General features: G+C 42.3%; 1 protein-coding gene across 3 annotated transcripts in view; it reads left to right on the top strand.

The window, feature by feature from the left end:
- slc13a1 (solute carrier family 13 member 1) overlaps positions 1-10,679 on the top strand; it is a 72,136-nt gene extending 61,457 nt beyond the window's left edge. For all 3 annotated transcript variants that reach the window (XM_067999807.1, XM_067999806.1, XM_067999804.1), the window contains 3 exons: positions 162-323; positions 2,404-2,541; positions 5,848-10,679. In XM_067999807.1, the coding sequence (XP_067855908.1) occupies positions 162-323; positions 2,404-2,541; positions 5,848-5,985 (438 nt within the window). In that variant the 3' untranslated portion in view covers positions 5,986-10,679. The remainder of the gene's footprint in view (positions 1-161; positions 324-2,403; positions 2,542-5,847) is intronic.
- The last annotated feature ends 12,969 nt before the right edge of the window (positions 10,680-23,648 follow it).

The following is a 23,648-nucleotide window of genomic DNA, read 5'->3' as shown; positions in this document are numbered from 1 at the left end:
GAAGGCACATATCTTCCACTGACACCTCTTTTTTTTTCAATGGGTGCCTATATTTCGCATGGGTGTCCAAAAGATGTACTGTAATGTACGGTGTACCAGCTATCCTTTTCTGATCAAGTCTAACAAAACATGCATTCGCTTTCCCCACCCTCCCCCAACAGGTATCTGGGCTTTCTTTATGGGTGGGAAGCAAACTGGAGCCACTTGGCAGCTTGCCAGTATGGGTCATCGTCCTGGTGTCCTGTTTGATTGTTACAAGTGTCACAGAGGTTGCCAGCAACCCAGCTACTATAACGATCTTCCTTCCAATTCTAGCTCCTTTGGTGAGTACTGCAGCTGCATTTTACATATTCTATTTCGAACTGTAGTTACCAAATGATACCCAGAACAGGTGAGTGGAAAAGTTACTGCAGGACTTGAACATTGAGGATACAGAGGCAAGCTGCTATTAATAAAACTAGATGCTAATTATGAAATCATCCAAGTTGAAGTTCAGATATTATAAATGAACATTAAACAGTCCAATTCTTGCAGTGACTGTGCTACCTATTTAGTTCACCATTCCTGTGTGCAGAACAAGAGAACTTTCTGGATAATATATTGCCCCAAGTTCTGTTCCAGTACAGCTACAACACTGGCATCTACCAGACAATGTGGAAAATTGCCCAGGTATATCCTGTCCACAAAAAGCAGGACAAATCCAATCCGGCCAATTACCGTCCCATCAGTCTACTCTCAATCATCAGCAAAGTGATGGAAGGTGTCATCAACAGTGCTATCAAGCGGCACTTACTCACCAATAACCTGCTCACCGATGCTCAGTTTGGGTTCTGCTAGGACCACTCGGCTCCAGACCTTATTAGAGCCTTGATCCAAACATGGACAAAAGAGCTGAATTCCAGAGGTGAGGTGAGAGTGACTGCTCTTGACATCAAGGCAGCATTTGACCGAGTGTGGCACCAAGGAGCCCTACTAAAATTGAAGTCAATGGGAATCAGGGGCAAAATTCTCCAGTGGCTGGAATCATACCTAGCACAAAGGAAGATGGTAGCCATGATGTGGAGATGCCGGTGATGGACTGGGGTGGACAAATGTAAGGAGTCTTACAACTGTTGGACTATAACCTGGTGTTGTAAGACTCCTTACAAAGGAAGATGGTAGTGGTTATTGGAGGCCAATCATCTCAGCCCCAGGACATTGCTGCAGAAGTTCCTCAGGGCAATGTCCTAGGCCCAATAATCTTCAGCTGCTTCATCAATGACCTACCCTCCATCACAAGGTCAGAAATGGGGATGTTCATTGATGATTGCACAGTGTTCAGTTCCATTCGCAACCCCTCAGATAATGAAGCAGTCCATGCCCGTATGCAGCAAGACCTGAACAACATCCAGGCTTGGGCTGATAAGTGGCAAGTAACATTCGAGCCAGGCAATGACCATCTCCAACAACACCTCCCCTTGACATTCAATGGCATTACCATCGCCGAATCCCCCACCATCAACATCCTGGGGGTCACCAGTGACCAGAACTTAACTGGACCAGCCACATAAATACTGTGGCTACAAGAGCAGGCTGGGTATTCTGCGGCGAGTGACTCACCTCCTGACTCCCCAAAGCCTTTCCACCATCTACAAGGCACAAGTCAGGAGTGTGATGGAATACTCTCCACTTGCCTGGATGAGTGCAGCTCCAACAACACTCAAGAAGCTCGACACCATCCAGGACAAAGCAGCCCGCTTGATTGGCACCCCATCCATCACCCTAAACATTCACTCCCTTCACCACTGGCGCACCGTGGCTGCAGTGTGTATCATCTACAGGATGCACTGCAGTAACTCGCCAAGGCTTCTTCGACAACACCTCTCAAACCCGCGACCTCTACCACCTAGAAGGACAAGGGCAGCAGGTGCATGGGAACAACACTACCTGCACGTTCCCCTCCAAGTCACACACCATCCCGACTTGGAAATACATCGCCGTTCCTTCATTGTTGCTGGGTCAAAATCCTGGAACTCCCTATCTAACAGCACTGTGGGAGAACCTTCACCACATGGACTGCAGCGGTTCAAGAAGACGGCTCACCACCACCTTCTCAAGGGCAATTAGGGATGGGCAATAAATGCTGGCCTTGCCAGAGACGCCCACATCCCATGAACAAATAAAAAAAATGTAATTCACAGGTGCTGCTGAAAATGGGCTGCTGGTTAATATTCTTCACAGAAAAATCTTGTTTACAGTTGCAATCTGAAAGCTGAGGTGTCCTAATTTCATCACTAACTGTACAATAATTTACAAATTTAATGACCAGGTATCGCTATTCTAGTTGTCTCATTTGCTTTTGCTGTTGCTTGGTACAATCTTTTAGATTGTTTTTATATTTTCTCTGACTGATTTCTCTTGCAGGCTGAGGCCATTCATGTAAACCCTCTTTATCTACTGATACCTTCAACTCTGTGTACTTCATTTGCGTTCCTGTTGCCAGCATCCAATCCTCCAAACGCTATTGTGTATGGTTATGGCCATCTCACTGTCATGGATATGGTAAGATTTTGATGCTAGTGTCAGCATTTTCTTGAATGATATTTTCTGCAAATGTTATTTGGCTCAACATTGATGAAGGTCAAACATTTCAATAATAGAGATAATTATAGTCCATAGCTTAACCAAGGGTACAAAAGTGCAGATTTTTGCAAAGTAATTCTTGTCATTCTCAGTTCAATTTCTTTTAGTCTGGCTGTAGTGTCTTTGTTGTGGGGTATAATATCCTCGGAATAGAGTGTTACAAATAGGTAGATGTGCGTGAACAGGCGAAGAATGTTGATCTTTATCGTAACCGGACTGCCAAACGCATTATTCACACTAAAATGTGCATTCCTCCCTTGAGCAAAGTGCTGAACTGCAAATTACAGAATGCAAAAAGGAAACACATACTCATTACAAGCCAGAGGTGCGCTACCCGCCATATTGGTGTGGGCAAAAAAATAGACTTCCAGGGCCCACGACAGAAGCAGGCGTTAGGCCCCTTTTTGAATATGCACTTTCCCCTCTGCAATATTGGGTAGCCTGGAAGGCAGCCAGCACTGGCACCATCTGTATTCAAGAAAACCAGGTCAACGTGCCATCTAACTTAGCTGAATGTGGAGTCAGAAGAAGCAGATGTGCTCCTCCCAATCCCACATTTAAACCACGCAGGATGCTGCTGGCTAACGCTCCCCCACCCATCTCAACCTTGACCCCCGCCCCCCCCTCCCCAATCACGGCCTCTGCCCTCCCCAATCACAGCCTATGCCCGCTACCCACCCCCTCCCAACCACCGCTACCCTCCCAACCCGGTTGGCCCCCCCCCCCCGGTCTCTTTTAACAACTTACCTGAGGGCTGCTGCTGGTGTTGTAGTGGCCTGATCTTTGATTCTTCTTCTCCGGCGAGCTGCCTGAGACGCCTATTATGTGTCCGCAGCTTGGCGTCTCATGGTAGTGAGGCCCGAAGCCCAATGTCACGTGCACCTCGGGCCTATTCATTCAACTGCAGAGATCGATCCCAGGGTCTCCTGCATTTTGAGTGTGCTCAAAATTCCAGGCCTTAATGTTTTAAATCAAATACTCACGACATCAAGATTAATAAGTGCAGAGTTGATTAATTCAGAACGTGAACACGAATATAAATTCAAGTCAGCCACTCTTTATTTGGAGAAATGAAATCCAGAGTGGTTAAATGACTAACAAAACTCCTGAAAAATTACACCACATGATCAGTCATCCCATCCATACCTACAAATGTCCTCAGCAATTAAAGACAGATAAAAAGGAACATCCCAGAAAATCAAGAACAGAAAAACCAAGAAGGTTGAATGAACCTGATCCCTAAACTTAAATTTTCTTTCTTTGCCGCAAGAAATTAATTATGGACTATTATTTCGATTCTGTATTTAGTTCAACAGAAATTAAGCCCAACTCCCCACCCACTCAACCATGCTGAAACAATGGGGTCGATATTAACCCCCCCCACTGGCAGGAGAGGGTCGGGTGTCAGGGGTGGGGGGGGTTAAAAATGCAAAATCGTGAAACGTGACCCCAACCCGCCGCATATGCGCCTGACACCACATTTACTGCGGCGGGTTGTGAGGCGTGTCTGTGACGGAACATTTCATTATAATATTTAAATCAGGCTCCCACAGTGCAGTTGAGAGCCTGATTTAAAATTAATGCTGGCCAGCCAGATTTCCCAGGGCTCAGGAAACCTGGCAGTTAAATGGACGACGTCAGGTTCCACGTGTACGCTGATGACACCCAGCTCTACCTCACCACCGCCTCTCTCAACTCCTCTGCTGCCTCTGATTTGTCACGCTGCTTGTCCGATATCCAGTATTGGATGAGCAGAAATTTCCTCCAATTAAATATTGGGACGACTGAAGCCATTATCTTTGGACCCCGACACAAACTCCGTTCCCTAGCCACCGACTCCATCCTACTCCCTGCCACTGTCTGAGGCTGAACCAGACCGTTTACATCCTTGGAGTCCTGTTTGACCCTGAGCTGAGCTTCCGACCCCGTATCCTCTCCGTCACCAAGACCGCCTACTACCACCTCCGTAACATCTCCCGTCTCTGCCACTGCCTCATCCGCTGCTGAAACCCTCGTCCATGCCTTTGTTACCTCTAGACTCAACTATTCCAGTGCTCTCCTGACCACCCTCTGTAAAATTCAACTCATCTAAAACTCTGCTGCCTGTATCCTAACTCGCACCAAGTCCCATTCATCCATTACCCTAGTGCTCGCTGACCTACATTGGCTCCCGGTCCGGGAAGGTCTCAATTTTAAAATTCGCATCCTTGTTTTCAAATCCGTCCATGGCCTCACCGCCCCCTATCTCTGTAACCTCCTACAGCCCTCTGAGATCTCTGCGTCCTTCAATTCTTGCCTCTTGCGTATCCCCGAAAAGCTCTGGAGTTCCCTCCCTAAACCTCTCTCCTTTTTAAGGCATTCCTTAAAACCTACCTCTTTGACCAAGGTTTTGATCACCTGTCCTAATATCTCCTTATGTGGCTCGGTATCAAATTTTGTTTGATAACGCTCCTGTGAAGCGCTTTGGGACATATTACTACATTAAAGGCATTATATTAAAGTTGTTATTGAGATCAGTGATTTCAGTTTTTGCCTTTATCTCTAAAATGTACATTTACAAATTATTTAAGTTGTCATTTTGAATAATAATGGAAACAACATTAGAGTGTCTTTAAAGCAATGAAATATCCCAAGGTGCTTCACAAAGTAGGATGGGGCAATCAGACACCAAGTAGGAGTATTTGGAGAATATTTAGGGGGAGCGGCTTAAGTCATAGAGGTAGGTTTTGAGGAGGCCTTTGGAAGGTAGAGAGAGATGTATCAAGGCAGATGAGTTTAGGAAGGGAATTACAGAGTGGCGTGCTGTGGTAGTTGAAGATTCAACAGTAGTCTGGACTCCGAAGGGCAGAGGTGCAAGCTGGGACATAGAGCCATCGGGTGTGAGGACGCTGCAGGGCTAGTGTGGTGGAAGATCATGGAGAAATTTGTACCTCAGCGAGGGACTCAACACCTTCAGGAGAAATGGGGAGAATATTAGAGAGGAAAAAGTAAACAAATTAAGTGGATAAATACCGATAGTATATGCAATCTTGATAACTGCAGCCAATATTTGTGAAAGTCACATTTTCTATAGTGATATTCAGAACCAAAATCAGATGTTTTCACATTTGATTTTGGGTTTTAGAAAATGCTTCACTAAAAGGATGACTATGAATAATAGGGAGATTTACTCAATGATCAAACTCCAGATGGATGTACATTTCTAACCTATGTTTTCTTCCTCAGGTAAAATCTGGATTGGGTGTTAATATAATCGGCATTTTAGTCGTGATGATTGCAATGTCAACTTGGGCTATCCCTTTGTATGATCTCAAAACATATCCTTCATGGGCACAAGACCTTGGAAATGCAACAATTCCTTAACATTGGCATAATGTACGAGCAGGTGAAACCTGGCTGAGAATCAGATTGTTAGTAACTTGAACGAGGAAAACTGACGGTGGGAATACAATTTCCTGCGGTAAATCTGGTCACCGTGTCGAATGCAGCAACTTGTCCAACAAGGATAGCAGCCTGTTCAAGTCCAGACAGTGTTCCAACTAAACGTGCAAACAGCAGCATAGAATTCAATGGAAATAGTGACTAGAAAACTGTACAGGAACACAGATGAAATTCAGATGAAGCTTTTTTAGGATATTCATTTAAGAAAATTGTACATACTAGATGCTGTGCAATATTTCTGTTGAGCTTTTGTGATAGCAGTATAAGATTTACAACTAGTTTTTATATATTGTGTAAGTTACATGAAATTCCAGCTTCCCAGACTGATGTAAGTCTTTTCCTGCTTAACCATGTCACATTTCACCATCTCTTTTGAGATTTCTCAGCAACTTTATTTAATCCATGAGGCTACTTATCTGAAGGTGCCATTATTTGCCTAGATTCTGGGACTTTGGGACATCCTGAGGTCGTCTAAGGTGCTATATAAATGCAAATTCTTTGTACCAATTATCATCTAAAAAGAATGTGTTGCATATCAACCAACTGTACCATGGAGAAGACTTTCATCAATGAGTACAGAGACAGAAAGACACAAGTGTAGAATTTTCTTTGAAAAAGTTGACTGTGTACATGGATAATTAGACGCTGCCATATTTAATTAATTTTTCGGCTTCTGCCAACACCAATGTACATTTAAATATCAGCCAACTGCTTGTTAGCTGTGACATATGATTTGAATAAGCTACATTATGTTAGACACAGCACGATATAGCAACGTTTCATTATTTAGCAGTTTGATTGTGTTGTTTTCCAATAATTCACTCAAAGCAAGTGCATTGAATAAAATAACAAATCACACAATAGAGAGAACTGTCAACATGTAAATGCAATCTGAACCAAAATATGGACATTCAGAGAACTCTCCAATTCTGGCCCATTGGTGCATTGGTTCCTGTAAGTAAACTTGCTTTATCTAGTCAAGGAATTTGACAAATGATGAAGTCAGCCCAAAGGGCATCACATTATTATTCTCTTGTGGCATTTAACTTGTCTAATGATGGAATAAATTATAATGAAATTAAAGTGCAAACAAAGATGAGCCAAGTGATAGAAACAGATGAGGTAACGAGTACCCTCACCTCGCTGGGTAAAAGTTGAACTGATCAAATTTACGATAATTCCTAAATTTTCTATGTTGCATTCCCCAATAGAAATATGTTTTTCAGCACATTCAGAAACAATCCTGGGCAGTGATGTCCTAAGAGCCATTCAGTTTCTGATGTGGCCTAATTTCTACATAGGCTTCCTCCTACACCTCCATGGTTAGGCCTCCTTAAATAGCAAAGATGTGGACCGTGCTGCAGACCAATATTACCTTGGGGACAATAGTGAAGCTGTGTTGTAAGACACTTCCTAATTTATGCAAGCATCTGAAGATGGACCAGTGGGAGTAACACTGGTTTCCCAGATGTCACGACAACAACAACTTGCATTTATATAGCACCATTAACGTAGTAAAACATCCCCAGGAACTTCACAGGAGTGTTATCAAACAAATTTGATACCGCGCCACATAAGGACAAGTGACCTAAAGCTTGGTCAAAGAGGTAGGTTTTAAGGAGCAACTTAAAGGAGGAGAGAGAGAGATAGAGCAGTTTAGGGAGGTAATTCCAAAGCTTAGAGCCTAGGCAGCTGAAGGCACGGCCACCAATGGTGGAGTGATGGAAATCGAGGATGTGCAAGAGCTAGAATTGGAGGAGTGCAGAGATCTCGGGTGGGTTGTAGGGCTGAAGGAGGTTACAGAGATAGGGAGGGGCACGGCCATGGAGGGATTCGAATACAAGGATGAGAATTTTAAAATCGAGGTGTTGCCGGACCTGGAGCCAATGTAGGTTAGCGAGCACAGGGGTGATGGGTGAACGGGACTTGGTGTGAGTTTGGAGAACTCTGCTGCCTGTATCCTATCATTCTCCAAGCACTCTCCTTTTGGTACAGTGCACTAATAAATTCAGCCAATCCACTGAAACTGAAATGAATTTCAGGTACCTACACCTTCCAGGAATGATCTATGATGCTGTGAATCCCTTGTAGGGTGCCCACCGGTCACAAAAGTTTTTGTATGAACCGTTGGAAACTGCATGCTTCTACTCGATGGCCACCTAAGCACATACAAATGCATCTAAAATGCATCTGAAGCAATGTATGCACATAGCTACTTGTTGGCAAATTCAGTGTGAGGTGCAGCTGGCAGTATAACTTGGGTCTGGCAGCTGAACATCACACTGTACAAATATACTGAAACTGATCTCTGTAGTACAATTTCAGCATTAATCATGAATAAAAACAGAAAATGCTGGAAGTACACATCTATTAGTATTTGAGACAGGCCTCCATTCAAAATGTAATCTGCCCTTTTTCTTTTGGATCCCAACAGATCTGCAGTGTAGTTCTAGAATTTTCCGTTTTTATATCAGATTTCCAGCACTGATTTTTTTTCTTCTCTTTTTTGCTCTTAATCGTTGCTAGGTAGTATGACTCTTAATAACTGTATTAGTTTCTGCAGCATTGGTCGTTCTGACACTCAAAAGGTGTTTATAAAGAGTCACCTGTGAATAGGATGTGATTTACTAAGAACCTGCTCCTGTTCTAAAAGCTGTTAACAGCTAAGGATTGCAACTGCTTGCTGAATGTTTCTTATGCAATGTAAGAAAAGCTTACAATAAGCAGAGAAGAACCTTTTCCCATTATAAATTGTGCAGATAATTATATTGTTACAGCTAAGCAGAATAAATATGAAGGTTGCTTATTTTTTGTTCTTTACTCTCCAGAGGAATGAAAATGTACTTGTGAGCTGTCTGATTGTTAATTGAGGTATATTGCTAAAATAGAATTCACCTGTAGCACCTGGTAGTTACAATTAAGAATGCCTGAATTTGGCCAAAGATAAAAATGATTCTTTTCTCAGGAAGACTAGCTGGAATGGGTGAGCAAAGAGTTTCTGTTTCTGGGAGGGTGGGCTAAAGCTCACTTCAAAGCAAGTACTGAATTGGTACCTCAACTGTACAAGAGCCCACTCACCCCCTTGGAATGTGACTGATATTGTAGTATGCAAGAAAAGTTACCAAGACTACAGCCCAAAATCTCTCCAAACCCGATGGTTCTCAAACAGTCTTCCTGCTCCCCCAACTCTGCCTCACAATTCACAGCCTTTGTTCCTGGATTTTGGGTACAAGGGATGGAGGGAAGTGGAGAAGAGAAAGATTAAAGTCAGGAAAAAGATGTGAAAGTTAAAAGTAAATAAACAAATGAAGTTGCTATGTGGTGGGTTTTTGACAGTGACTGGCACATTGCTGCTCAAGGTTGTGAACCTCAACCAATTGTTAGTGAGCATCCCTGAAAGATATATAGAAGTATATGGTCGAGTGTGCATGAATAAAATCTGTGGTTTCTACTTCAGTTTCACACTCTAGAGGCTGCACAGTTAAAGGAAATATAACAGGAATAGTTACCGTAGATCTGAGCTGTGCTACTGTGCCCCCTAGTGACACCGCATGAGTCTTCCTGCAAACTCAACTCCTAACCTCAGTTGTGTCACCAGGAGCAGGTAAGTGAGGAGCACAGCAGAAGCAAGACACTTCCCCAAGAAAGGGATATAGGGAATTCAAGGGAAAGTCTTTAATTTGCTTCTCTTATAAGGACTGCCTGCTTCCAGTACCTGGAGCACTGCCACTTTGCTCATCTAAATCCTTTAATGAGATGCTGTTGTACTAAGTTGTAATACATACAGCAGAATTCAAAACTCAAGATGAAAGCTGTGATGGTAATAATGGTCATTTTTAAATGTGGGTAGCCTTTGAGTTTTTTTATATTTAATTGCATCAAATAGTCAATTACAGATACCTAATTTCCAACAAAATCCCAGGAATGTTCATCAAAACAAACACTGTATAATGTTAAGTTAAAGCTTGAAAAATAAATTTGTTTTCTAGATGACAATGCATGTGCATTACAATGTATGCTGGGGTATGCAGTTTCCCCAGTAATGTTTTTTGCCTGTAATTGTAGTGTATGTAATTTACGGTACAGTGAAGGGAGTGGAGATATGACGTGTTAACTCAAAGGAACCTGGTGTCAGGAAGCTAACCTTACAGATATGCAGGAGCCAGATTCAAACCTGGATGGAGGATTTATCAAAATGGTAGAGTGTGCTTCATTTTCATGACCTAGCTCTCTTTATCTGCTGGGATCAGTCACTATAGTCTCATAGAAACAGAAAATTTTGGATGCAATATTTTACTGAATGCGGGCAACAGAAGAAATGCAAAATGAGACAATAGAATGATTGAAGCACGTGTATTGGTTCTTGATGTATTTAAGGTGAAGCTAGATAAACACATGAGGGGGGAAGGAATAGAAGGTTATGCTGATAGGGTTAAATGGAGGGGGGGGGGGGGGGGGGATGGGGGGATGGGAGAAGGCTCGTGTGGAGCATAAACACTGCCATTGACCAGTTGGGCTGAATGGCCTGTTTCTGTGCTGTAAATTCTATGTAATTCTTGTATTCGTCTGAACGAGTGTTAATGAAATGATAAATAAACAGTTAAGTCCCAGAGTGACCATGTCTTCAGGCACTGTTGCCAATTTAGAGGCACATGTTCACTAATCCAAACAAAACAGATATTTTGCAGAAAAATAGTTTTGTCATTAGCTGTGTAGTGGATAGATCAACTTCGATTTAAAAAAAATATTATGATAAAAAAAATTCCCATGGTAACTGCAGCTGTATGAATGTGAGCTCATTGCATAAATCCCAGCAGGATATTACATCCTGCATATTTATTCTCATGGAAGAAATCAAAAGAATTACAACACAATTTTTAGCAAATGTTTTTAATGCAGAATATGTTCAACAACACACAGCAAAACATACTGTAAGTGCTAACACATTAAGGATAGTGCCGTATAATTATATTTTGTTACTTCTAGCAATTTAGCGACTTCCTGCTGTTTCCTGACTGCAATAACTATCACTATACGTGACCTTTACTTGAGATTTCATGGCAAAGACCGCACATGATGAAGGGCAGGAAGCTTAAACCATCAGTAGTTTACGAGGTCTTCATTCAGTTGGTCTTTCATCAACACATGGTGAGATGTGATCTCTCGATTCACTAACATTTCGTTATGCTTCCTTAGAGTTGGCCATACCAATTTTAAATAAAACAATAATTACAACCGTTTGGTTTGGAATTGCAAGACCTCTGTCGCTCTTCACTTTTCTCCTGCTGCCCTGCCAGAACGCGAACCATGTGATGCTGCACCGTGCACACACCAACACTGAGATGCTGTGACCTGTGCAGTGATGTCATGAAGCGCAGGATCCCTCATTTTGTAAGCCCGAATGCAGACAAATGGTCCAAGCACTGGCTAGACAGTTGGTATGTATGCTCACACCTCAATCTGGGACCTGACCTCACTCCAAGCCTAAGTGCGAGCCTGGACCTTCCACCCAGGCCGCCTCCCACATCTGACTTCACAAATTTCACACTGACCCTAGCACCTGCACATCACAGCGTGATCTTTAGTCCAACAGCAATGCCATTGCAAGATCCATGAATAATAAATAAAACACTCTCTTAAGTAGTCCACTTGTAGTGATTTTTTTTATTCATGATAATTTCTATTACCTAATGCCTGCCTGCTTGCCCTGCTCCATTTCTGCTTGCCCTGTTTTGTGGTCTTAGCCAACCCAATTGTGTGCCGATTCACACAAAGTTTGGCTAATGACTGCCCACACCGTTTTTGCCAACTGGCATATGGATTCAGATAGCTTTCATCACACTGCACTTTGTATTGGCAGGGTCTGGTGCCGTGTACTTCTTTGCTACAAAATGGCTAACTTGTTACAAGCTCTAAGTTAAAATAAGAAAGTTGTTGGCTGTGTTTGTTCATGTTAAAGGTGGCAGAAACTGCTTCTCAAACCTGGAATGGACTATTTCATGACCTAAGCTATTCACTTTTAGAACAGATTAATGTTGGGATGTAAGACTTGTGTGAGAATGTATTGTTATTCAATATTATGAAAGATTGTGGCTAGACATAAGACATGGGATTGAAAAGTGGTAGATACCTTTTGAGAATAAACCTGAAAAATCTCAGCCATGCACAGTGAAATTGTCTGGATGTGGCCAGAGGGATGTATGTCCACAAAATGTAGTGTGTCCTCAATATTTCAGAAACAGGAATCATAGAATCATAGAAAGTTATGGCACAGAAAGAGGCCATTTAGCCCATTGTGTCTGTGCTAGCCAAAAAAAGAGCTATCCAGCTTAATCCCACTTTCCAGCACTTGGAAGGTAGCCCTGTAGGTTACAGCACTTCAAGTGCACATCCAGTGAGTTGAGGGTTTCTGCCTCTACCACTCTTTCAGGCAGTGAGTTCCAAACCCCCCACCACACTCTGGGTGAAAACAGTTCTCCTCAACTCCCCTCTAATCCTTCTACCAAGTACTATAAATCTATGACCCCTGGTTACTGACCCCTCTACTAAGAAAAATAGGTTCTCCCTATCCGTTCTATCTGGTCCCATCATAATTTTATAAACCTCAATTAAATCTCCCCTCAGTCTCCTTTGTTCCAAAGAAAACAACCCCAGCCTATCCAATCTTTTCTCATAGCTAAAATTCTCCAGCCCTGGCAACATCCTCGTAAATCTCCTCTGTACCTTCTCTAGTGTAATCACATCTTTTCTGTAATGCGGTGACCAGAACTGTACGCAGTACTCAAGCTGTGGCCTAACCAATGTTTTATACAGTTCTAGCATAATCTCCCTACTCTTATATACTATGCCTCGGCTAATAAAAGAAAGTATCCCGTATGCCTTTTTAACCACCTTATCTACCTGTCCTGCTATCTTCAGGGATCTGTGGCCATGCACTCTAAGGTCCCTTTGTTCCTCTACACCTCTCATCCTCCCTTGCCTTGTTTGCCCTCCCCAAATGCATTACCTCACACTTCTCTGGATTGAATTCCATTTGCCACTTTTCTGCCCACCTGACCAGTCCATTGATATCTTCCTGCAGTCTACAGCTTTCCTCCTCACTATCAACCACACTGCCAATTTTTGTATCATCTGCAAACTCCTTGATCAAGCCTCCCACATTCAAGTCCAAATCATTAATATATACCACAAAAAGCAAGGGACCTAGTACTGAGCCTTGTGGAACCCCACTGGAAAGAGCCTTCCAGTCGCAAAAACACCCGTCAACCATTACCCTTTGCTTTCTGCTACTGAGCCAATTTTGGGTGCAACTAGCCACTTTCCCTTGGATCCCATGGGCTTTTACTTTTTTGATCAGTCTGCCATATGGGACCTTGTCAAAAGCCTTGCTAAAATCCATGTACAATACACCAAACGCGTTACCCTCATCAACCCTCCTTGTTACCGCCTCAAAGAATTCAATCATGTTAGCCAGACATGACCTTCCCTTAACAAATCCATGCTGACTGTCCTTGATTAACCAGTACCTTTCTAAATGATGATTTATGCTGTCCCTCAGAATGGATTCCAATAATTTGCCCACCACCAATGTTAGACTGACTGGCCTGTAATTACTTGATCTATCCCTTGCTCCCTTTTTAAACAACGGTACAACATTAGCAGTCCACCAATCCTTCGGCACCATGCCTGTAGCCAGGGAGGTTTGGAAAATGATGGTCAGAGCCTCTGCTATTTCCTCCCTTGCTTCTCTTAATGGCCTGGGATACATTTCATCTGGGCCTGGCAATTTATCTACTTTCAAAGATGCTAAACTCCTTAATACTTCCTCTCTCTCACTAAGTTTATTCCATCCAATATTACACAGTCTTTCTCCTCCTTAACTACAATCTCTGCATCGTCCCCCTCTTTTGTGAAGACAGACGCAAAGTATTCATGAAGAACCATACCCACATCTTCCACCTCCACACACAGGTTACCTTTTTGGTCTCTAGTAGGCCCTACTCTTTCCTTAGTTATCCTCTTGCTCTTTATGTATTTATAAAACATTTTTGGGTTTTCCTTAATTTTATTTGCCAGTATTTTTTTATGCCCTCTCTTTGCTTTCCTAATTTCCTTTTTAATTTCACCCCTGCACTTTCTATACTCCTCTAGGCTTTTTGCAGTATTGAGCTCTTGGCATCTGACATAAGCTTCCCTTTTTTAACCTTATCTTACCCTGCATGCTCCTGGTTATCCAGGGCATTCTAGATTTGGCAGTCCCACCCTTTCTCTTTGTGGGAACATGTTTACTCTGAATTCTTTGAATCTTGCCCTCGAATGCCTCCCACTGCTCTGACACCGATTTACCTTCAAGTAGCTGTTTCCAGTCCACTTTTGCTCATCAAACAGGTCCTGGAAAGCCTTCAGAAGGCAGAGGGGAGGCCGTCGCAAAGCACAGTATTGTAGTTGTTGGAACTCCCTATACGTCCTGCTCCTGAGAGAAGATAATGGCTTCTGTGTTATAGGAAGACCCCAGACCAAAGTCCAAAAATAATAAAAGCAAAAAGTTCATTGTGTCAGCTTTTAGACCTAAAAAGTCGACTGACTTAACTTCTGTTTCTCCACAGATGCTCCTGACCTGCTTTTTCCAGCTCATTCTGCTTTTGTTTTCAGATTTCCAGCATTTGCAGTATTTTGCTTTTTGGATCGATAAATTTTGAGGTCTGATTAAACGCTAGGAATCAATTTACATTAACAGGTTTACAAGTTGTGGGGGTGTTGATAGAGAATTGTTGCGAAAGTTTAACTGCACCAGTTATAAAGGTGTGGGGTAAGATTTTATTTTTAATTGAAACATTTAGTTGAACGGCCAAGGCTTATATTGTGCCTGTCACCAAAGTTGCAAAGAATTGGAGAGAAGACAGAGTAAATCAAGAAATGATGGTTAAACGACGCCAAAGCTTGGATTTTAAAAGCATGTCGATTTTAAGGGAACATAACTACTTTTCTGCCATATCATGTCTCTCAGAAATGCCTCAACCTGCTTCTCATGCAATGAATTACTTTGAAATGCATTTATTGATTTTATGTAGGGAAACAGGCCAGTCATTTTTGTTTACAGCAAAATCGCACAGTCAGCACTGAGATGAACAAACAATTAATCTATTTTTGATGGTGTTTGTGAAGGGAACCATGCAATGATGATTGAATAAAATGGAGGAATGTCAAGTGGACAGTAAATGAAACACTATAAAATAGGCTGATGAATTAGATGTGGTGTATGTGATATTTTTAGATATATCTATCTCTTGTGGCAATGTTCATTGTAAGTCAGAACACTCATGCTCTCGGTTGGCTTCTGCTTTTACTCTTCTCTTTAGCTTAGTTCTTCTTCTCCTCTCTCCTCTCCTCTTTCCCCCCTCCTCTGCCGTTTTCTGACTTTTTGTTTTTTTATGCTTTGCTGTCTCTCTCCTCTTCCATCTTTTTGTGTGGAAGTTGCCAATCATGCCAAGGGACAAAAGCAATGTGAAGGAGGTTGCCATTTACCAGGGAGATGCAAATTGGCAGCTGGAAAGACTGAAAGGTAAGTATAGACGGGAGATTTAAATCTCACCAGGCATGACAGAAGTAGTATGATATGACCTTTCTGTAAGTACAGAAAATGCATGCTATACATAAAACTATTAAAATCGGTATGGCTGTTGCATTTCCATTGAAATGTCCGAGGTAACCCTTTTTCCTGTGATGCCTCTAGGTGGTGCTGTAAGAGGAGTTTTCCAGCTTATTTTAGATTGGGGTAGTCTTTTGGCTGTCACAAAACCATGTGATGCTTTGAAAACCTGTTTCATCTTGTCCAGTACAGTCAAACCAGAGGATATGGCCTGTGTTTGAAGAGGTTAAATTCGAAACTAATCTGCGGGACAATATTTCAATGAGTGAGTGGCCAATCTGGAACAGACTGTTTAGGTAGACAGTGGAAGCAGTTAGTATTGATTCATGCAAATGCAAATTAAATAGATTTCTTTCAGAAATAACATTTTGGGATACAGTATGTGAGTAATTTGAGAGATGACGTGTGGTAAGTGTAACATGCTTGGGAGGAACAGGTGACTTTGGACTTATGGTTCTCTTCTGCTGAGGTTTTCCTCGTGTCATGTCTGGATCTGTTGAAGACTAATTGATAGAGGTTGATTGCTATGATTAGTGAACAACTCTATTATCATTGTATCATGCGCCTGCCAGGATGGTAGAAGGTGAACTAGATGGACCTTGGTCTTTTTTCATTTAACAATTCCTATGTTCCTATACCATGGAGGTCAAGGAGGGTGATTTTTATTTCTTTTCCATCCTGCTTGTGCTTAAAAATGGGACGGGACCAAAATAAGGCAGAAGGTCGTTATGCCAACTTGCCACTGAGTTGCTTTCCATCCCAATTTTCAGGCAGACCTCCATTTTAGCACCCGGAGCTCCTGTTGGGAATAGATTGGAGGCTCATGCAAATATGCTAATTGGGGTCAGACGATGCTGTTAGGACCACCAGTGCCATTTTTGCCTCGGCCTGCCTGAATTTCCTGCTCCAGCCCACCAACCATAGGTGGTACAAGGCGCTTCACAGCAGCAGAATCAGACAAAAATGGATGCTGAGCCAAAGAAATTGATATTAGAACACAATAGGAGCAGGAATAGGCCATACAGCCCCGCAAGTCTGCTCCACCATTCAATCAGATCATGGCTGATCTTCGACCACAACTCCACTTCCCTGCCCGATCCCCATATCCTGTGATTTCCCTAGAGTCCAAAAGTCTATCTATCTCAGCTTTGAATATACTCGATGACTGAGCATCCACAGCCCTCTGAGGTAGAGAATTCCAAAGATTCACAACCCTCTGAGTGAAGAAATTTCTCCTCATCTCGGTCTTAAATGGCTGACCCCTTATCCTGAGACTATGACCCCTAGTTCTAGACTCTCCAGCAAAGGGAAACAACCTCTCAGCATCTAACCTGTCAAGCCCCCTCAGAATCTTATCTGTTTCAATGAGATCACCTCTCATTCTTCTAAACTACAGAGAGTATAGGCCCATTCTACTCAATCTCTCCTCATAGGACAACTCTCTCATCCGTGGAATCAATCTAGTGAACTTTCGTTGCACTGCCTTTAAGGCAAGTATATCCTTCCTTAGATAAGGAGACCAAAACTGTACATGGTACTCCAGGTGTGGTCTCACCAAAGCCCTGTACAATTGCAGCAAGACTTCCTTACTGTTGTACTCCAACCCTCTTGCAATAAAGGTCATCGTGCCATTTGCCTTCCTAATTGCTTGCTGTATCCGCATGCTAACTTTCTGTGTTTCTTGTATGAGGACACCCAAATCTCTCTGAGCAAAATTTAATAGTTTCTCACCATTTAAAAAATATTCTGCTTTTCTATTCTTCCTACCAAAGTGAATAACCTCACATTTCCCCACATTATACTGTATCTGCCATCTTCTTGCCCACTCACTTAACCTGCTATATCCCTTTGCAGACTCTTTGTGTCCTCCTCACAGCTTACTTTCCTGCCTAGCTTTGCATCGTCAGCAAACTTGGATACATTACACTAGGTCCCTTCATCTAAGTCATTAATATAGATTGTAAATAGCTGAGGCCCAAGCATTGATCCTTGCGGCACCCCACTAGTTGCAGCCTGCCAATGTGAAAATGACCCGTTTATCCCTACTCTCTGTTTTCTGTCTGTTAACCAATCCTCTATCCATGCAAATATATTACCCCCAACCCCATGAGCCCTTATCTTGTGTAACAATCTTTTATGCGGCACCTTTTGAAAATCCAAATATACAACATCCTTTACCTAATTACAGCCTCAAAAAACCCTAATAAATTTGTTAAACATGATTTCCCTTTCATGAAACCATGTTGACTCTGCCTAATCATTATGATTTTCTAAGTGCCCTGTTACCACTTCCTTAATAATGGATTCCAGCATTTTCCTGACGACTGATGTCAGGCTAACTGGCCTGTAGTTCCCTATTTTTTCTCTCTCTCCTTTCTTGATTAGCGATGTTACATTTGCTATCTTCCAATCCGCTGGGACCGTTCCAGAATCTAGGGAATTTTGGAAGATCACAACCAATGCATTCACTATCTCTGCAGCCACCTCTTTTAGAACCCTAGGATGTAGCCTTCAGGTCCAGGCAATTTATCGGCTTTTAGTCCCACTAGTTTCCCTAATACTTTTTCTCTACTGATATTAATTACTTTAAGTTCCTCACTCTCATTAGACCCTTGGTTCCCTGCTATTTCTGGCATGCTTTTTGTGTCTTTTACTGTGAAGACAGATACAAAATATTTGTTTAGCGTCTCTGCCATTTCCTTATTTCCCATTTTAATTTTTCCTGTCTCAGCCTCTAAGGGACCAATGTTTAGTTTTGCTACTCTCTTCCTTTTTACATACTTGTAGAAGCTCTTACAATCTGTTTTTATATTTCTTTCTAGTTTACTCTCATTCTGTTTTCTCTCTTTTTATCATTTTTTGGAGGTTAAAATATTTGGAGGGATAACTAAAACCTTGGCCAAAAATGTTGGATTTTAAGGAGGATCTTAAAGGAGCAGAGGTGGGTGGAGAAGTGGAGAGATTTAGGGAGAAATTCCAGAGCATAGGGCCTGGACAGCTGAAGACACGGCTGCCAAGGGTGGGGCGACTGGAGTGGGGGATGCACAAGCGTCAGTTGAATGCCGATTTCTCGGAGGGTGGTAGTGCTGGAGAAGGTTACAGAGGTAGAGAAGGGCAAGGCCCTGAAGGGATTTAAACACGAGGGGTCAAATAGGATGGCAAGGTTGTGAACAATCTAGTTCAGCCTGAGACAGTGGCCGGGGAGGGCGATGTAATCAATGGCAAGGGTATGGAGTTTAACATGGGGTTGAAGACGATGGCTTGGGTCTTCCCAGTGTTTAACTGGAGGAAGTTGCGCTTCATCCAAGACCGGATGGCATACAGCAGTCTGACATACAAAGGCAACGGACGGGCCAAGAGAGGTGGTGGAGAGGTAAAGCTGAGTGTCATATGGTGTTGCCAAGGGGCAGCACGTAAGTGTCCTAAAAGGGGACAGTTGAGTTTGGAGTGGGAAAGAAGGGCAACTTGGGAAAATATACTTCTCCCTTTTTATAAAAAGAAAGGTATTGATTTGAAGAATGACTCCTCTGAGGAGTACTATTGGTGCATTATAGGGTTGTTCTTGGGACAGCTGTAAAGCTCAGTGGCAGAAAGAAGTAGTAACAGTATGTGCTGCTGTGTTTTTTAAAAAAAGTGAATGCAAAAATTTACTGCAGTTGCACCGAAGCCTTGCTATGCTGTTTTACAGACAGCAGAAAGCGATGTTTCATATTCCAAGTGATGCTCATTATTAATGCATCGAGGTTAAATATCACTATTAAATCAGTAGTAAATTAAAGTCACCAATAAATCCAATAGGGAATTCAGGCGAAACTTCTTTACCCAGTGAGTAGATAGAATGTGGAACTCGCTACCACAAGTAATTGAGGCGATTAAACACATGAGGGAGAAAGGAATTGAAGGTTATGCTGATAAGGTAAGATGAAGGGGGAAGGCTTGTGTGGAGCATAAACACCGGCATGGACCACTTGGGCCGAATGGCCTGTTTCTGTGCTGTTAATTCTATGTAAATATATTAAATTCTACAGGCTTTGATCAACAGATGCTCAGAAAATGATACTGCAAATAATGGCTGCCTGATTTATTTCAAATTAACTCAATAGAGTGAGTCATTTTAAACTAATTAACTTGTAGACCCGAGTAATAGTTTTTATATGCAAATCACTCCTTTATGCGACAGAAGCTGGTGGTGCATTCAAGGACAAGACAGGTGTTTAACATTTGTGCTCCTTCAGTTGGTGGGAGTTAATGCTGGAGAATTTTGCACAGTGTGAACAGCAAGTGCTACAAGATTGGAAACAGCATGGGTCAAATAAAAGTTTCCTAAACTCTACCGCAACAAGTTGCCTTAACCACAATATCAGTGCATTCTCTCCTATACCGGGGATTCATTTCCCTTTCCTAAGCAAGACTTTCACTCCAGTCTGAATTAGTGCCAGATTCTAGCATTGTGGATCTGTGTCCATTAAGAATTGGATTAAAACTAATTAAATTCACTTTTTATGAAGACAATGCCCTTTTAAGGGTTACTTAAGGTAAAGAAAATTCACTTTGTTTTTCATCCTTCGGATGAGACATTAAACTAAGACCCTGACTGTCCTCTCGGGTGAATGTGAAAGATCCCATGGCACCTTTAGAAAAGCGTTGGGGTGTTTTCCCTGGTGTCCTGGCCAAGATTCATCCCTCAAACAACATCACAAAACCGATTATCTAGTCATTATCACATTACTGTTTTTGGCACCTTGCTGTGCGTAATTTGGCTGCTGTGTTTCCTTACATCGTCGCAAAATCGTCGAGCAGAAATTGATAGCCAAGTTCCGCACCCATGAGGACGGCCTCAACCGGGATCTTGGGTTCATGTCACGCTACACGTTACCCCACCAGCGAACAAATGTTATCTGTTTTTAATATAACGGGTCAGTTGCTGTCTTTTCTATGTTTCTACCTCTCTATCTCTGTTTTTTTTTGTTTGTTGTTTTTTTTTGGTGATTTGTATATTCTGTGAGACCTGGCAGGTAACACCTGTCTGTCTGCACACTGATTGCCTTGGCAACGGGCAGTTGAAAAAACTGTCTGTACTCACCAAGCATTGTTCTGTGAATTATAAATGCGATTTCATTTCGAGGATTTCATTTTCACATCGTTCACCTGACGAAGGGGGAAGCCTCCGAAAGCTTGTGAATTTAAAATAAAATTGCTGGACTATAACTTGGTGTTGTAAAATTGTTTACAATTGTCAACCCCAGTCCATCACCGGCATCTCCACATCCTTACATTACAACAATGATTACACTTCAAAAGTACTTCAATGGCTGTAAAGTGCTTTAGGGCGTCCTGAGGTCATGATAGGCAAGATTTAAATGCAAATTCTTTCTCTAATTTAAGGTATTTCTCCTATTTGTTTAGGTGGAGTTTGACACAGAACCTTAACATAAATCTGAGATTGTTATGCTGCAATTTTCTTTAATAAGTAATTTGTTGATTTTATTTTTGGTAACCAGTTTACTAAATTATTGTACTTAGGATTTGCCAAACATATGACCAGAGCAGTTCTTTCTTAGTATCTAATGTTAAAGTTTGCTTTTCCCTTTCCTCCTCCTAGTGTTGCTATTTACATTCAATTAAGTATCTTAGTAAATTTATACTCCAGACTAATTTAAAATATATATGACAGAAAAACGCTTGTCAGCTTTTACAAGTGACAGCTGCAGCATCTGACTGAAATATAGGCAAGTTCACTTAAAGGGGCATTGTCTTCGTGAAAAAGTGTCTGGCAAAACTTTTTAGCTTCCAGGAGCAGAAATGCATAGGTCGTTTTCATCATAACATTACATGCAAATGCTAATCTGATGTATTTTGCCATAATGTATACAGTTGCATTTTGAGATTGTAAATGAGAAATGGTTTCCCAAGACCTTTTCTTGAACAATGAAAGTAGCCGCCTTTAAACACAAATCTGCACCAAGTACAGATCAGATCATACTCTCAGTAATACTATAGTATTCTTATTAATCACCTGTTGCATAGCATACGCCTTGGAAGAGATCAGAAGTCTATTCATAAGGTGTTTAGAATATAAATTCTGGTAACACATGGCTATGGCTAACAGATTTTACCAATATTATGGCTGACAGAATTTGATTTTTTTCTTGTAACCTTCCTGTACAGAAGCATTTTTCAAAGGAGGATTTTATCTATAAATACAAAATTTTGGACTAACGTGCAAAATTATTTCCCAAAGAGCAATTTTTGGGGCAGAAGAATGTTGCATGCGCTGGAGTAGAACTGTAAACACTAAAAGCTGCCTGGTCTATTGCTGGGGTCAATAACCCTCTCAGGTTTAGAATAGCTATGGAAAAAGACATGGACCACTCTAAAGTAAAAATACTCAATTGGAAGAGGGCCAATTTCAGTGGGATCAGAACAGATCTGGCCTGGGTAAATTGGAATCAAAGATTGGCAGGCAAAACTGTAATTGAACAGTGGGCAGCCTTTAAAGAGGAGATGGTTTGGGTACAGTCTAGGTACAGTAAGATTTCAGTAAGGCCTTCGATAAAGTCCCCCACAGGAGACTGGTCAAGAAGGTACGAGCCCATGGAATCCAGGGTGCCTTGGCACTTTGGATACAAAACTGGCTTAGTGGCAGAAGGCAGAGGGTGATGGTCGAAGGTTGTTTTTGTGACTGGAAGCCTGTGGCCAGTGGGGTACCACAGGGATCGGTGCTGGGTCCCTTGCTGTTTGTGGTCTACATTAATGACTTGGATATGAATGTAAAAGGTATGATCAGTAAGTTCGCTGATGATACAAAAATTGGTAGGGTGGTAAATAGCGAGGAGGATAGCCTCAGTCTGCAGGACGATATAGATGGGTTGGTCAGATGGGCGGAACAGTGGCAAATGGAATTTAACCCGGAAAAGTGGGAGGTGATGCACTTTGGAGGGACTAACAAGGCAAGGGAATACACAATGAATGGGAGGACCCTAGGCAAGACAGAGGGTCAGAGGGATCTTGGTGTGCAAGTTCACAGATCCCTGAAGGCGGCGGAACAGGTAGATAAAGTGGTAAAGAAGGCATATGGGATACTTGCCTTTATTAGCCGAGGCATAGAATATAAGAGCAAGGAGGTTATGATGGAGCTGTATAAAACACTGGTTAGGCCACAGCTGGAGTACTGTGTGCAGTTCTGGTCGCCACACTACAGGAAGGATGTGATCGCTTTGGAGAGGGTGCAGAGGAGATTCACCAGGATGTTACCAGGGCTGGAGCACTTCAGCTATGAAGAGAGACTGGGAAGATTGGGTTTGTTTTCCTTGGAGCAGAGGAGGCTGAGGGGGGACATGATTGAGGTGTACAAAATTATGAGGGGCACAGATAGGATGGATACTAAGGAGCTTTTTCCCTTCGTTGAGGGTTCTATAACAAGGGGACATAGATTCAAGGTAAAAGGCGGGAGGTTTAGAGGGGATTTGAGAAAGAACTTTTTCACCCAGAGGGTGGTTGGAGTCTGGAACTCACTGTCTGAAAGGGTTGTGGAGGCAGGAACCCTCACAACATTCAAGAAGCATTTGGATGAGCACTTGAAATGTCATAGCATACAAGGCTACGGACCAAATGCTGGAATATGGGATTAGAGTAGACAGGGCTGATGGCCGGCGCGGACACGATGGGCCGAAGGGCCTCTATCCGTGCTGTATAACTCTATGACTCTACATTCCCACGAGGGAGAAAGGTAGGGCAACTAAAGCCAGAGCTCCCTGGATGATAAAAGAGATGGAGAGTAAGATGAAGTGGAAAAAAGGGGAGTATGACAGATGACAGGTTGATAACACAAGTGAGAACCATGCAGAATATAGAAAGCACAGAGGAGAAGTGAAAAAGGAAATAAGAGGGGCAAAGAGAGAGTATGAGAATAAACTGGCGGCCAACACAAAAGGGA

The sequence above is a fragment of the Heptranchias perlo genome, chromosome 18 (assembly GCF_035084215.1).
Source record: "Heptranchias perlo isolate sHepPer1 chromosome 18, sHepPer1.hap1, whole genome shotgun sequence".
Taxonomy (NCBI): domain Eukaryota; kingdom Metazoa; phylum Chordata; class Chondrichthyes; order Hexanchiformes; family Hexanchidae; genus Heptranchias; species Heptranchias perlo.
Note: the sequence above shows the minus strand (reverse complement) of the source record. Positions and strands in the feature narration are given on the sequence as shown.